This window comes from Rattus norvegicus, chromosome 8, assembly GCF_036323735.1.
Source record: "Rattus norvegicus strain BN/NHsdMcwi chromosome 8, GRCr8, whole genome shotgun sequence".
Lineage (NCBI taxonomy): Eukaryota > Metazoa > Chordata > Mammalia > Rodentia > Muridae > Rattus > Rattus norvegicus.
This window is the reverse complement of record NC_086026.1, coordinates 38,017,442-38,033,011: the sequence shown is the minus strand read 5'-3', so window position 1 is coordinate 38,033,011 and position 15,570 is coordinate 38,017,442. Positions and strand designations below refer to the sequence as shown.

The window sequence follows — 15,570 nt, the reverse complement described above, 5'->3', positions numbered from 1 at the left end:
CTTAACTGTGCTCCTCTGGTTATATTATCTTATGAAGTTTGTTGTTTTCCTATTACAAATTCTTTCCTAATCCATCAGTTCCGAGACGCATGCTTTTCCATCTCAGAAATCAGAATCTAGCTGGGCACAGTAGCTTCCATCCAGAACCTCAGCACTTGGAAGAGGGTGAGGCAGGGCTGCACAGAAACCCTGTCTCAACAAAACAAAAACACCCCCCCCCACAAATCCACCCCCCAAATTGAACACTTTGCTGTTCCTGGAAGAGGAATCAGAAGGTATTATATTCACACCTGGTACCCACTAGCCTCCATGCCACTAATGTCAGTACCCTGTTTCTCACTTCTGCACAGCCTGGCCCTGTGGACTGTCCCCACCTCCTACCGGGCTCAGAGCCGCTTAAACAATTGCAAAGCAATGCAATTGAAGACTGGAGGAAAAAAACAAACAAACAAACAAAAAACCTGTCATTTCTCTTCGGAAGAGAAATTTCAAAGCAACACAAGGTTGGTGAACATCTTCGGGGTCTTGCTAGGGCACCAAGCAGAACTGTCAAAGTTCCTGCTGATGTGATCAGAGAGCTCATTAATTTCCATGCACTGTTCAGTGCAGAATAACCGCAAACCCGTGGGGCAGAGCAGTGTCCAGACTTGCAGACGGAATAGCAGTGATGTGGGAGAATACCCCAGAAACAAGGATGTAACACTTATGTTGACATGCTCAGGTTGTCCAGCATGGTGGGACAGCCTGAAATCCCAGCACTGGGAGGCCAAGAGAGCCAGTTAGGCTGAAGATAGCCTGTGCTACAGAGTGAGTTCCAGGGCAGACAGGCCTACATAGTGAGACACCATCTTTAAAAAAGAAGTACGTGGGGCTAACTGTGCCTTGTTACGCATGAGCCAGTGGGGCATAATCTTTAATTGAGCTCTAATCAAATTTAAAGTGGTTCCCTGGATGATGAAGAAACAACCATTTTATTGATTTTATGAATGGGCTGCAGTAGAAAACCTGACGGCAATTTTCTTAATGGAGCATCTTAATAGCTGCTATGTCTTAGAGTCGGGAAATACAGTATTACCATGTTTTAATATGTCTAGTTCTTTCTTTTCTTACAACTGTTTCCTCAGATTATCTCTGAGAGATCTGTCTTACTTGAACATTTTGGTTCAGAAATATTCCTACTCTGTAAAGTGCTGTAATTCTGTAATCAAAGTCTTTGCTTTATTTTGTTGCTGCTGTTGTTTTTGGTGTGTGTGCTGTGTGTGTGTGTGTGTGTGTGTGTGTGTGTGTGTACACCTGCACAAGTGCAGGGATATGTGGACAAAGAAGTTAGGGAAAGTCTCTCAGGAGCTGGCTCTCTATTGCCACCTTGTGGATCCAGGGACTGAACTCAAGTCATCAGTGTAAGTGCCTGTCTCTACCCACTGAACCATCTCACCAGCCCTGTTTCAAAAACTTCACCTTCTTCTGCTGCTAATTTAAAACCAACAAAGATAGTAAGTCATGCTTTGCTGGTTTATATCTTTGTCTTCTGCAATGTTGAGGATTCGCCCAGAGTGCCACACACAGCAGGCAAGCCTTCTCCACCAAGCTAGATCTTGAGCCCTTTATGAATCTTTAAATTATTAAGAAATTACTTAAACATGTCTTTACTATTTGTTTCTTCCAATTAACCCCTATTCCTGCATTTCTCCACCTGCATCTAGTGAGGCCGGATGTACAAAACACTGTTCCTGCTTTCATATCCAAACACGTGACTGCACTACAAAGACCTCTCCCATTCTACTGCTTCCTTTTTATCTGTTTTGGTTGGTTGACTGATTGGGATCTCTCTCTCTCTTTCTCTCTCTCTCTCTCTCTCTCTCTCTCTCTCTCTCTCTCTCTCTCTCTCTCTCTCTCTCTCTGGCAGGGTCTCACCATGTAGCACTGGCTGCCCTATAACTCTCTATGCAGAGCAGCCTGGCATTGAACTCTGCCTCCCAGTGCCGAGATTAAAGCCACGCCCAGCCTTGTCTTGCTCTTTGCACTGCTAGGTATCAAGCCCAGTGTATTGCCTATGCTAGGCGAGTTCTGCACCCTTGAGCCAGGTTCCTAGCCTTGGCATTTATTACATCTTACTGTTCACCCCCACAGTCCCATCTGCTGTTTCAAAGAGAAAGGGAACTGAGGATGCAGCTCAGTAGCTTCTACCCAGGCCCAGGTGAGAGGGATGAGGGAGAATGGGTGAGACATCTTTCTGTAACTAAGAAGCATTCTTTTTCTTTTTATCCTTTTAGGGCTTTTTCTTTATTACAAAATGTACTGGAAGTTACACTTGGTAGTATAAATCTGTAATCCCAGCAGCTAGGAGGCGGGAGCAGGAGACCAGGGATTCAAGGTTACTCCCTAGCTGCATAGTGTAAGTTAGAAGCTGGCCAGAGCTACAGAAGCCCTGCCTGCCTCTCTGGTCCTGATAGGTTGACCACAATCCAAAGGATGCGCACCCCCACAGCACAAACCAGAACCAGTGTGTTATTAATTTTGTGATACAAATTTGGGGGTAGGGAGCAGGCAGCTCTGGAATGAGTTAATGGGAGGAAGTGGGAGTAACTATGACCAAAATACACTGCATGAAATTACCAAAGAATTCATGAAAATATTTTTAAAGAGCCTAATGGGAAACAGAGAAAACTTCTGTGTCAGTTGTGCACAGTGGAACATGCCTATACTATCAGTGTTAGGGAGACGAAGCTAGGCACATTTTAATTTAAGGGCAGTCTGAGCTGTTCAGGGAGAGCCAGAGGCCCAGGGTGTAGCTGAGTAGGTGACTGTCATGTAAAAATACCAAAATTCAACCCCTGGCAGTGCAAAAGAGAAAAAAAAAAACCCAAAAAAACAGAATGTTCATTTACATACAGAATCATAGCACAATTTTTATTATGTCATTGAATTCATAAATAAATTCTAACAATTATCCTCAAAATATTCTGATTATTTCTGAAATCAGAAGCCACCACATAGAATTCTTTAAAAAATTAAATTTTTAGATAAAGAAGTCTTAGGCATACATCTGAATCTCAGTTTATAAAATCTCCCATTTCACAAGTAACTCTTCCTCAGCACATCCACTGGCATTGACAGCGTCAGTCACCCTATCACTATCCCCAGTGTCCCCAGCACAGAGAGGGCCTCGCCCCATGCTTAACACCTTGATGAAGGCCCCCGACACATAAAAATGACCTAGCCCCACTCCATTTCATTGACAAGATTAGTAAAAGTCTATGGTGCACAGTACAGTCGGCCCTGCTTGGTCAGGGTTCCACCACCAACAGAGTGAATATTCATGAACGACATCACCGTCTGTGCTGAAGTGAAGAGCTGGCTCGCCATTGCTCCCATACATAGGCATAATGACTGTTATACAGCATTTATATTGCAGTAGATAATAAACAGCCTAGAAATGATCTGAAATGTGTAAGGATAGCATGGGCTCTACGCATGTACATATGTAAGAGATGTGAGCATCCAGATTTTGTAACCGTGAAGGGGAGGGATCCTGGAAGCAACAGGAAGGCTGAAGTCACTCAATAACAGAGGAATTACCAGGAAAGGATCCTTCTATAGGAAGAGCCCTAATCATCCCCCTGGCCGGCAGGCAGCTGCAGATCCAGTTCTGTACCTTCAGTTCCTGCTTGGGCTCCACATTCTTTATTGTTGTATAATACACATGGTGGCCATATTGGTAAGCTACCAGGTTCTGTTCTAGGTGGTTCTGGGCTGGGCGCACAAACATCATCCAGTTACAAAGGGTCTCATCAGACAACTCAAACCACAGGTCTTCATGCAAATCCCTGTCTTTTCTGTCTCCTTTATCAAGAGAAACCTGTAACCAAAGAGAAGGTGAACTGAACTAGGGTCCTCGAGAAAGGCCATACACATTCTTAACTGCTGAGCCATTCCTCCAGCCCTAGAGGAAGCACAACTTTCTTTTAAATATGTTTTTATTTTGTTTTGTGCCTATTTGTCTGTGCACCACATGTACACTTGAACCCAAAAAAAGTCAGAAGAGGACCAGATCCCCTGGAACTGTAGTTACGGATGGTTGTGAGCTGCCATGTGGGTGCTGGGAACAGAAGTCTGTTCCTCTACAAGAGCAGCAAGTTCTCTCAACTGCTGAGCTGTGTGTCCATCTCTGCCATCCCCTGTGAAGTATTCTTTAACACAAAGAACGCCAAAGGTCAGACCCACTCTAAGACTCGAAACTGTCTAAGTGCAATTGTTCCAGCACACACAGAGCGCACAGTCAGACATCTCCACATTCTAATTAGTTTTTCTTTTGGACACAGGGTCTGGATGTGTAGCCCAGGCTACACTGGAATTCACAATCCTCCTGCCTCAGCCTCACAACTGCTGGGATTATAGGTGTGTGTCACCACACCAGTTCTAAAATAAAAACTTTTTTCCAGATAGGTTTTCATGTAGCCTAGGATGGCCTCAAACCCACTATCTAGTCAAGGGTGACCTTTAACTTTTGACCCCCTCCCTCTTGAATGCTGGCATTACAGGGCAGAGGAACATCCATTCCCTCCACCAAGTATGTTGCCTCCCCAACCCTCCATCACTTTGTTTAGAAGAGAAGATGCACATAGCATGGCGGACCTGCCTTTCACCGCAGCACTAGAAAGCAGGGGTCTCTGTAAGTTTGAGGCCAGCTTGGTCTACATAGAGAGTTCCAGTACAGTCAAGGCTATGTAGAAAGGCCCATCTCAAAAAATAAAATTAAAATAAACAAAAGAGAAAGTACATCAAGCCCCCTATTAAGAGTTTAACTTTGGGGTTGGGGATTTAGCTCAGCGGTAGAGCACTTGCCTAGGGAGCGCAAGGCCCTGGGTTCGGTCCCCAGCTCCGAAAAAAAGAAAAAAAGAAAAAAAAAAAAAAAAAGAGTTTAACTTTACGTTCTCTCCGCTCCCCCAAAAATTCATGTGGGAATCCTATAACCCTGATTCCTCAGATGTGACTACACTGAAGTCAAGATCTCTAAAGGGGTCTTGGATTAGAGCTTTGAGAAATACATTTCCATTATTTAAGATACTCACAGGCATATGCAGTGTGCACATGTGTGTGTATGCATGTGAAAACCAGAGCATAAAACTAGGTATCTTTTTTTTTTTTTTTGAGACAGGGCTTCTCTGTGTAGCTCTGGGTGTCCTGGAACTCACTCTGTAGACAAGGCTGGCCTTAAACTCAGAGATCCACCTTCTGAGTGCCAGGGTTAAAGGTATGTGCCATTGTCCAGCTTCCTCAACAGCTCTTCATTTTATTCCCTCAGGCATCTTTTTGATTCAGTCTAGCTAGCCAGTTCCAAGGATCCTCTGTCCACTTTCAGATTACTGGAATGATAGGCTTGTTGTTGTTGTATTATTTATTTTGTATGTGTTAGAGTTTTGCCTGCATGTATGTGCCCATATGTACGCCTGGTGCATGTGGATGCCAGAAGGCAGCACTGGATCACTTAGGATCAGAGTTCTCCATGCTGTGAGCTGAGGAGCTGAACCTGCTCCTTGTGCCTACATGGCGAGTGTTTTGTCTCCCCCCAAGCATCTGCACTGTTTTAAAATGAAAGCCCCGCGTACTACCTATAGCTCCCCAAAACTTTCTGTCTACAGATACGCAGACAATGCCGTAAGCAGATGCCATTACCATCTCTAATCTACTGAGAATGCAGAGCAAATTTCCATATAACAACATAAAACAAAATTAGCAATTAGCTGGTATGACCTGATAAAAGAGACTGGGTACAAAATATAAGCTCCTGTTGGACAGTCTTAACAGAACAAGCACAGTGGGAGAAAGCCGGAGTTACCTTGAGATGGATGTAGCAGTCTTTCAGCTCTGATCCCCTGACCAGTGGCCCCTCCACTGGGCCAAACTGGGTGCGCTTGGGAATCCGTCTTTTGGAGAACACTCCCCCAAGGAACCTATCTATGTAGAGGACCAGAGGCAGACTGGCTCTTGCCCGGGTGAGCACAGGCCGGTTAGGGATTGGATGCAAGGGGCCATGCTTTGGGCACACAGAAGAATGTGCATTGTTACACTCCTCACACCCTGCAAGAGAAAGAAAGCTAAAAGTCAAATGCCTCGAAGCCTCTTGAGTCCATGAAAAAGGTGCTGACCTAAAAATAATCTGAAATCTAATTTTTCAGGCCAAATTTAGTTAACTCCTACAAGGATGCTAACAATGTACTATGAAGTATTACCTTTCATAGCCCAGTGAGAATGCTGTCATTTCCCCTAAAACCATGCTAATCCCCTATGCCTGCTAAAAGTAATATGCAACTCATGACAATTCCCTGCCAGACGGTGGTTCCAAACAGTGGACACAATTTACAAATCAATTATAAGAAAAAAATGAAAAGCTTCCTTGTTAGATGTTACAAAATCTGATGAGACAAAGTCATTTTAATAAAGCTGTTGTGGGATCAGCCCTGACAATACGGTTTGCTCTGCTTCCTCCCAGTGAGTTTGAGAAGCTGTAATGCACGTGTAGTCTCAGGCAAACAGAATGCTCTTCACTTCAGGTTGCACGACCTGAGGATGCTAAAATGAGTCTCACCAGGACCCCGCCTTTGTTACTCAGACAGCACCATTAGTGTAGCCCTGGCAGGGCATACATTTTCAACTGATGCTGGAAATCTACATTTGCCTCAAGCCAGGAGTGCTCACTCCCTTTTCAAGAGGAACCCAGAAGAGATACTCAGGGTCACAAATTAGAGACAAGTAACCAGGCCAAACAGAGTTCAGACTCATCACACCCCTCCTCTCCGGCTATGTGGTGACCTGGTTTAGGTGTCTGAAATTCCACAATTCTCAAGTAATGCAGAGTAACTTTGTATTAATATTTATAAGATAAATAAATTTCAGTGCATCTGATTAAGGAGCTGCCTTGAAAACTTACTCAAAGAAAAACAAAACAAAGTCCTTTGTTACATGGGTTTTAGATATGGAGCTGAGTACAACCAGACAGGAGGGTGGTGCAAAGCCACAAACTTGCTCACTCAGGAGAATGAGGTCAGTCTGCCACGTGGGCATGAAAATCCACAGAGAGAAACAATGAACTGGTGGGTAAACATGGAGACTGAGCAGGCCGGACAGAGGACAATTCCGGGTGTGGCGTCCCACCCAGACCTGCAGCCAGCTGTTCCCAGGCACTCACAGTTATGACCTTCAGAAAGAAGCCAGCGGAGAGAGGCTGAGGAGTGCCTCTGTGCAGCAATGACTGAAGACCTGTAAGTATTCTTAAACACCCATGAGAGAGACAGAGCAGCACAGCGCAGAGGCCTGACCTAGACCGACTCACTGTAGCAATTAAGAGCCCCAGTGTGGGTGCCTGGTTGCCCATTTACTTGTTGACCCTGGGACCTCTTCTGGGTTTCAGATTCTTTTTCAGTAAAAACAAAAAACAAAACAAGAGTCAGGACCTCCCTCCTAGGGCTGTGCCAGTGTATGGGTGGACAATTGCTGTGCACATGACCACACTTGCACACATCTTCCTGGCACAGTCCAGTGCCTGTACTTACACAAATCATGGGGATCAAAAGGCCTGGGTGGGTCAGGCTGCCAGTCATCCACATCCGTGTCTTCAGCATCCTCTTCCTCCTCTTCCTCTGTATCCTCATCTTCATCCTCCTCTTCTTCCTCTTCCTCTTTTGCATCTAGTCTGGCAATTGGGTTCTGCAGAGTTGCCAGAGGGTCTGAACCATCCACACTCTCAATGGAAGGCAGCACCTGAGTATGTACAAGTAATTAGGCTTGGACAGAAGCTTAAGGGACAAAGCAAGTAGGCACCTCTTTTAAGAAAACTAGGACCCGGGGCTGGGGATTTAGCTCAGTGGTAGAGCGCTTACCTAGGAAGCGCAAGGCCCTGGGTTCGGTCCCCAGCTCCGAAAAAAAGAACCAAAAAAAAAAAGAAAAAAGAAAAAAGAAAACTAGGACCCACATGTATACACAATAAATACACTCTTGACAGAACATAGTTTTTACCCTAGTTTCTTGCAAAGCTCTGGAAAAAATAACTTTTATTCATAGGCAACTTTATCCAAGACTCTAACTTCCTTTCAAATGTCTAATGCCCTTGGCTTTCAAGCTCAATTCTCCCTCCTCACCTTCTGCCTCCTATGTGGGCAGACTGAGACACCTTTGACACACACCAGAAAGAGATTCAAATCTAGTTCCACTCTTTGCTTGCACAAGACATTTCCTACTGGCTTAATGGACCTGCCCTACCTCCTGAGAGACTTTGGTGAACACACATTTCCATTGCCTCCTGCCTGGGTTGCTTGTGAAATCTTCTGTCTTTATATCTGGGACTAGGGTCCCTCCTTACTTTTAAAAGTGACTTTACCACACAGAGAAGGGACCATAGTGGCTTTCTCATAATGCTCTTCTAGGAACTTGTGTTTGTGTGATGTATATACATGTAAGTGCCTCTGTGCACATACGCAGGTCAGATATCAACATTGGACTGTTGCTTTTTTAGATCACTTTCCATCTTTTCTTTTTTTTTCTTTTTTTCGGAGCTGAGGACTGAACCCAGGGCCTTGCGCTCGCTAGGCAAGCACTCTACCACTGAGCTAAATCCCCAACCCTCCATCTTTTTTAATCATTATTGTGTATATGTCCATGAATTCAGGTGCCCACAGAGGCCAGAGGTGCTGGATATAAGTCACTTGATATGAGTGCTGGGATTTGAACTTGGACCCTCTAGCAGAGTAGTATATGCTCTTAACCACTGAGCCATCTCTCTTGCCGCATTTTATTTCTGATACAGCATCTATCATTGACCTCAAGCTCATTAATTCAGCTATACTGGCTGGCTAACAGGCCCCTAGTATCCGGCTCTGATCCTGCAGTGCTGGGGTTTTTTTATGTGGGTTCTGAGTACCCACACTCCGGCTCCCACACTTGTACAACAAGCCTTTCCCCACTGAGCCATCTCCCCAGCCCAGCTTGGTATTTTCAAAGACAGAATTACTATGTTGCCCAGACAAGCTCTCCAAACTCCTAGACTCATGTGACCTCCTGCCTCCTGAGTATCTGGGACTACTCATTTCTCCTAGTGTTTTGCTTTGTTCTGTTTTGTCTTTAGTGCTGGGAAGGGAACACAGAGCTTTCTGCACATGAGGCAAATGTTCTAACACTAAGCTACATCCTCACTTCACTTTTCAAGCTAAATACAGGGTATAACACGTGGTTAGTACAACTTCATAGCTGACAGCTCTCCTTTGAAACACTCTGAAAGGCTTAAGTGTTTTGGAAAGAATGAAAGAAGTGACTATTCCCTGTGCTTAAGGCGGCGATGCAAACAAGCAAACACTTAGGTGACAGCATCCGGGATCAATGTCGCTCTTCACACACGCAGAAAACAAAAGGCGCCCTGCAAAATGAGTGTTACATGCTACACACAGCCCTAAGTCCCTTTCAGCCAGTATCCTCTCTTCTGACCATATTAAACCCATGTCCTTTTAGTCATTTAACTGTTTAACTGTGCCCACTCTGTTTCCCTTGATCTGTTCACATATGCTGGTTTTCCTCTGCTAGGATGCTAATCCCTTGCCTGCCTTCAAAATGCAACCATGTTCCCCAGCAAGCCACATCTGACACCCTGACCCTCCTGTGCTCTGAACATCTACTGCAACTGCAGGCACAGTCCACTTGTCCAACAGCTCTGGGCCTCAATTCCTCCCTAGGTAGCCAGAACATTTGAGAAGAGGCTATCACATCTGCCAATACACATCTTCTGCTGGTCAGAACCTAGGCCTTTCCCTCTGGAGTTCAGTAGAAAAGTCTAATGTTTCTGTCATGTGATACAAATATTCAAGAATTCAAAGTTCCTAATTTATACCATCATTTTTCATACAGCCAAACTTCCAGCTCCTTGGTCACCTTGCCTGCTTATTCCCTAGTGAATTACACAGGTCTATGAATGCAGCATCAGATCACACCAACATATGACAGCCACCTTTCTATTGCCAACTTAGAAGACTAAATTACTTAGCAAACTTAGACTCACAGATACCTGTCATTTCCCATTCATCTTTCTCCCTGACTTTTTAAATCAATCTTACTATGTAGTTCAGGCTGCCTTTTAACTTGGAGACCTCTTGCCACTGTCTCCTAAAATCTGGAATTATGGGCATATGCCACTGTCTTAGTTAGGGTTTTATTGCTGTGAAGACACAGCATGACCAAGGCAACTCTTATAAGGATAATATTTAATTGGGTCTGGCTTACAGGTTCTGAGGCTCAACCTATTATCATTAAGGTGGGAGTATGACAGCATCCAGGCAAGCATGGTGCAGGAGGAACTGAGTTCTACATCTCCTTCTAAAGGCAAACAGGAAAAGATTGGCTTCCAGGCAGCTAGGATGAGGGTCTTAAACCCACACCCACAGTGACACACCTACTCCAGCAGGGCCACACCTTCTAATAGTGCCATGCCCTGGGTCAAGTATATACAAACCATCACAGCCTCCAAACCTGGCAACTCCTTTTTGAAGAGCCCCATGTAGCCAGGTATGGTTATACATGACTTTAATTCTAATACTTAGGAGGGAGAGACTGGCAGAACTCTCAGTTCAAGGACAGGCTGCTTACACAATAAGTTCCAGGACAGCCAGGGATATATAGAGAGACCTTGTCTCAAACAACAAAGAGAGCTATCATCAGAACAGCCTTGAACTCCAGATTCTTGTCACCACCTCCCAAGTAGCTGGGATAACAGGCATGCACCTGCATGCTTGGCCTGGGTGTGTTTGGACATGCAGTTATTTAACCCAAAGGCCTAGACTTTTACACAACCTTCACTGTACCTTTGAGCCTTTCAGAACGGTTTTTTAATGGGGGAAGGGAGGGAAGTAGGAAGATACTCTGCCTCAGCCTCAACATAGACTAGATGCCTCCTGAGGGTGGGGAGAGAAAAGGGAGGTTTCTGGCAGTGCAACTTCCTCAGCCTCCTCAGCACATCCTTCATATCCTTCAAGGAGGAAGCAACTTCATGCCCACTCATCACCTTGAGCAGTTTACTACTCCACCTTCTCTAAGCCACTTAAGCTCAATGCCAGTGTTAGTAACAAACGTTATCTCCACTGAAGCACAGCATACACACACATCAGCTCCTCACAGAGCCTGTCTCTGTGCAGAACATACCAAAAGGATCCACTCACAACTCAGTTACTCTAAAGCCACAGTGAGACATTTTTTTCTCAGTAGATGTGGTTTCAAGAACTCTGGTTTGGCAAGGTTGCTGCTGGCTTCTCGACAGTGCTCAGAAAGCTGGCATGAAAACCGTCATGACAACCTTCCCTGTCCCACACTTCAGTGTTAGCTTTGAGGACTGATGCTGAAACAGACATGAACCTGAAGCACGGTGAGCACTGTGGGAAAAGCAGGGAAAGCATCAAAGAGCACTTCTGGTAAGACCTGTCTTTAATGTAGACAGCACAGACCTGAACACACAGTGGGATGTGCTGCAACTTGGTTTAATTCAAATTCCCCTGGCATTTACTGACCTAGGTAGGCATCTAAGTTCATCTGAGATAAGGCTGCACTGCCAGAAATCTCCCTTTTCTCTCCCCACCCTCAGGAGGCATCTAGTCTATGTTGAGGCTGAGGCAGAGTATCTTCCTACTTCCCTCCCTTCCCCCATTAAAAAACCGTTCTGAAAGGCTCAGAGGTACAGAGAAGGTTGTGCAATAGTCTAGGCCTTTGGGTTAAATGACTGCATGTTATCTCCCTGGCTGCAGACATGAAATTCAAGTTCTGCCACTTTTCTACCACAATAGCCCCTGTGGAATTTAGTCTATTCAGGGATGCAAATACCCCCTACTTTGCCCCTCTTTGAATACTAGGCAACAAGCTAATAAATACATTCTCTTCTGATAATGGCCAGGCAGTGTAAGTGACCGGTGTGTACCTGATTTACACAGAAGAAAAGAATTTAAAAGGAAGTTGTTAGTCCTATACAGTTCGCCGCCGTACAATCAAACACAGTGAAAGGAAAGAGAATTAGCTAAACGTACACTTTCTTCTTCCCACTTAATGCCACCCTGTGATTAATTGCATCTACATGATACATTTCAGGACACGTTTGTCTGAGAAGCGAAACAGGAAATGACACTGGACAGCAATGAGTAAGACAGAATGGTTTGTGCCTCCTACTGAGCCCAGTTATCAAGACAACATAGTTTCTTCTCTATGTGTGAGAAGTCACAGTTGCTAATTTTTGGAAATAAAGAGGAGTGGGTGCTACCATGTCTGTGTCTGCACACCGGTGCCGCCTGTCTTAAAGACAAAGGAGTGGGGGTTGGGGATTTAGCTCAGTGGTAGAGCGCTTGCCTAGGAAGCGCAAGGCCCTGGGTTCGGTCCCCAGCTCCGGAAAAAAAAAAAAAAAAAAAAAAAAAGACAAAGGAGTGAACACACAAAAAGAGCTTCAAACAGATTTTTCCACCAAGCCTTTCAGCCAAGACAGAAAGAGAGGCAGAGGCAAGGGCAGAGACAGACAGAGTTGGGGATGTAGCTGTGGTACTGTATACTCCACATGTACAAGGCCCTGAACTTGACCGCAGCATGAGGAACGAGAAGAACAAGCCCAAGCAAGGCTCCAAGCCAACACCTATAGTCACGCTGTTTTATAATGCCGGAGTCACAGAGCTATCTAAGTATAATTTTCCCTTTATACAAAACATAAAAGGACCAGATTGTTTTGGGAGGTTGGAGAAGATGAAGGGACCTTTGAGGTGTAAATGGAAACAAAACCATCAATTAAAACATGCCAAATAGTAAAACAACCAAATGGCATTTTTGTCCATCAGATTGTCAAGATCTGAGAGGACTGAAAGCACACCAGTGGTAGGCTTGAAATGGCATTTGCATAAAGTTGACAGGAATATAAACTTCTTCAATATCCAGCAGCAATAGACAAAGAATTGTCAAAATGATTTTCTTAAACAAGACATAGTGGCTCACACCTTTAATCCCAGCCCATGAGAGGCTGAGGTAGGAGAATATCATACCCAGGGCCAGCTTAAGCTACAATGGTAGCCCACTACCTAAACAAACAAACAAACCCCTGTTTTCTTACTCATAAGAACAATCTCAAATGCATCAAGCAGAACAATGCAACAAGTTCCATATCCTTGCCATTTAGATTCCAAACACTAGCTGATCTCCCTCCTCTTTACGTCTCACTACATTACTATGAAGCAAAACCTACATGTTTTATAGACCATCATCTTTAAATAGTTCAGTGTGTGTGTGTGTGTGTGTGTGTGTGTGTGTGTGTGTGTGTGTGTGTCTGTGTGTGTGTACATATTTCTTTTTTTTTTTTTTCTTCTTTTTTTTCGGAGCTGGGGAGCAAACCCAGGGCCTTGAGCTTGCTCGGCAAGCGCTCTACCACTGAGCTAAATCCCCAACCTCATGTATATATATTTCTATACAGTGACCTTTATAGTTTACATATTAACATTTCTAAGAACTTACTGGTTTTAAGTATAATTAAGAATCCTTTAGTGTTGCTATTTTTCCCAATTGTCTCCTTTTTTTTTTTTACACTTAGTTCAATATAATCAGGATCCAAATGAAAGCCATATACAACATTTACTGCACTGATACATCCAAGTCTCTTAGTTCCCCTCCTCTTCTTTACCATTACGATTATTTGTGGGAAAAGTCGGGGGACATAGCTCAGTAGTAGAATGCTTGTACAAGCGAAAACAGACAATATAGCAACAAAATCCAAACAGGTTATCTGGATGGGCCATGGCTCTGCTCATACAATGTTTGCCTCACATGCACAGAAGACCTGGGCTCAATCCCCAGCACACATACAGTAAGGGTGATGATGCAAGCCTTCGATCCCAGTGAATAGGAAGTGAAGGCAAGATGATCAGAAGTTTGAAATCATCTTTGGCTATGTGCGTTCAAGCCTAGCAGCTTAGACTATACAAGGCCCTGTCTCAAAACCAAAATAAGCAAAAACCCAAACCTTTAGGCCACTTCATCTCTCCTGCGGTCCACAGGCTAGATTTCACCAGTAAGTCTTAGACATCTTTGACTCATCCAGTTTGTCTGCCATGCATCCTGTCAGCCGCAGAACACTCAACAGACTTGGTCAGACTTGGGTTTGACTTTGTGGGATGAACACCACACGATACGACACATCAGAAATATACAGCACTAGGACACACAGTGAGCAGCCATCCCTCTTCAGTCCCAGGAAAGCTGAGGTACTTGCTACCATCTGGGTTGTCCATCAAAACCCTTCCCATCAGCCTCCTTCAGGCTGCTACTGACAGCGTCATGCTTCATCGGGGGATGAAAGAGGTGCTGTGTTTATTGTCTGGGACAGAAGTTTCTCTCTCAGGTCACTGTCAAGGAACTCACTAAGCATGAAACAGGATGAAAGGCTTGCCAGCTTCCAGCAGGGATAATGGGGGGAGTGGTTCTGGTGGTCTCTCCCTGTCTGTCTGTCTCTCTCTTTCCTCTTGCCTTCTCCTGAAACAAAGTCTAACCAGGCAACTCAATCTGGTTTAGAACCTGTGACTGTCCAGTCTCTGCCTCCCAAGTGCTCGTGTTAGAGAGGCACCAGGTCAACAACAACAACAACGACGACGACAACAACCCCTTATGATCTTTTTTTTATTGGAAATTTGAACAAACATTCTACTTGTGTGTGTGTGTGTGTGTGTGTGTGTGTGTGTGTGTGTGTGTGTGTGTGTGTGTTATAATGAGTCACTACTATTTTGCTCAGGTTGGTCTTTACCAGGTGGACTCAACCAATCCTCCTGACCTCAGTGGTATATGCTTACCTTTCAAATCTTCCCCAGCCATGGACTTTTTATTAGCAGACTATGTCAATATACTGACTGCAGTGTTAGTGTCACATTCTGTTTACTTTCTCTCCATTAAAGAAGTTGGAGAATGTACATACAAAACCAACACTCGGGGCTGGGGATTTGGCTCAGTGGCAGAGCGCTTGCCTAGGAAGCGCAAGGCCCTGGGTTCGGTCCCCAGCTCCGGAAAAAAAAGAACCAAAAAAAAAAAAAAAAAAAAAAAAAACCAACACTCAAGGCGGCATAGGGGCAGAAGGACACTGCAGGAACATGACAGCCACCTTTTTACTACCAAATGCCACAAAGGGCTTTTCATTACCTGTTGAGCTGTGGCATCCTGTTGGACATAAGCTACCTGGGCTGGATCTGTAAACAGAGTCTAGAGAAAAACAAACATATCAATAGATTAGACTGCTCGCCTACACAGGAAACCTGACTGTGCTGAGCACCAGCTCTTAGGAGTTACCTTGACTCACAGCTAGTAATCCTTTATCAATGCAGGAGAGAGACAGCATGCTTACTCCTGGCTACAGCCTTCCCTTCACAGGGCTCCAGAGACTGAAGACCCCAAAGGCTAACAGACTTCAGTGCTCTACTCTCGGGCAAATCCCCTCTTGAGGTTGAATGTCACAGTTAATTAAAAAGGCACGTCATGCTAACATGAAGGCATGCCGTGAAGGAAGTGCACCACTCAGGCTCAAGTCCA

General features: G+C 44.6%; 1 protein-coding gene across 2 annotated transcripts in view; it reads right to left on the bottom strand.

Moving 5' to 3' along the window:
- The window catches only part of Prdm10 (PR/SET domain 10), a 103,698-nt gene that overhangs the window by 52,896 nt on the left and 35,232 nt on the right, over nt 1-15,570 (bottom strand). For both annotated transcript variants that reach the window (XM_017595995.3, NM_001427772.1), the window contains exons 4-7: nt 15,184-15,243; nt 7,554-7,761; nt 5,840-6,081; nt 3,656-3,859 (exon numbers count right to left, since the gene is read on the bottom strand). In XM_017595995.3, the coding sequence (XP_017451484.1) occupies nt 3,656-3,859; nt 5,840-6,081; nt 7,554-7,761; nt 15,184-15,243 (714 nt within the window). The remainder of the gene's footprint in view (nt 1-3,655; nt 3,860-5,839; nt 6,082-7,553; nt 7,762-15,183; nt 15,244-15,570) is intronic.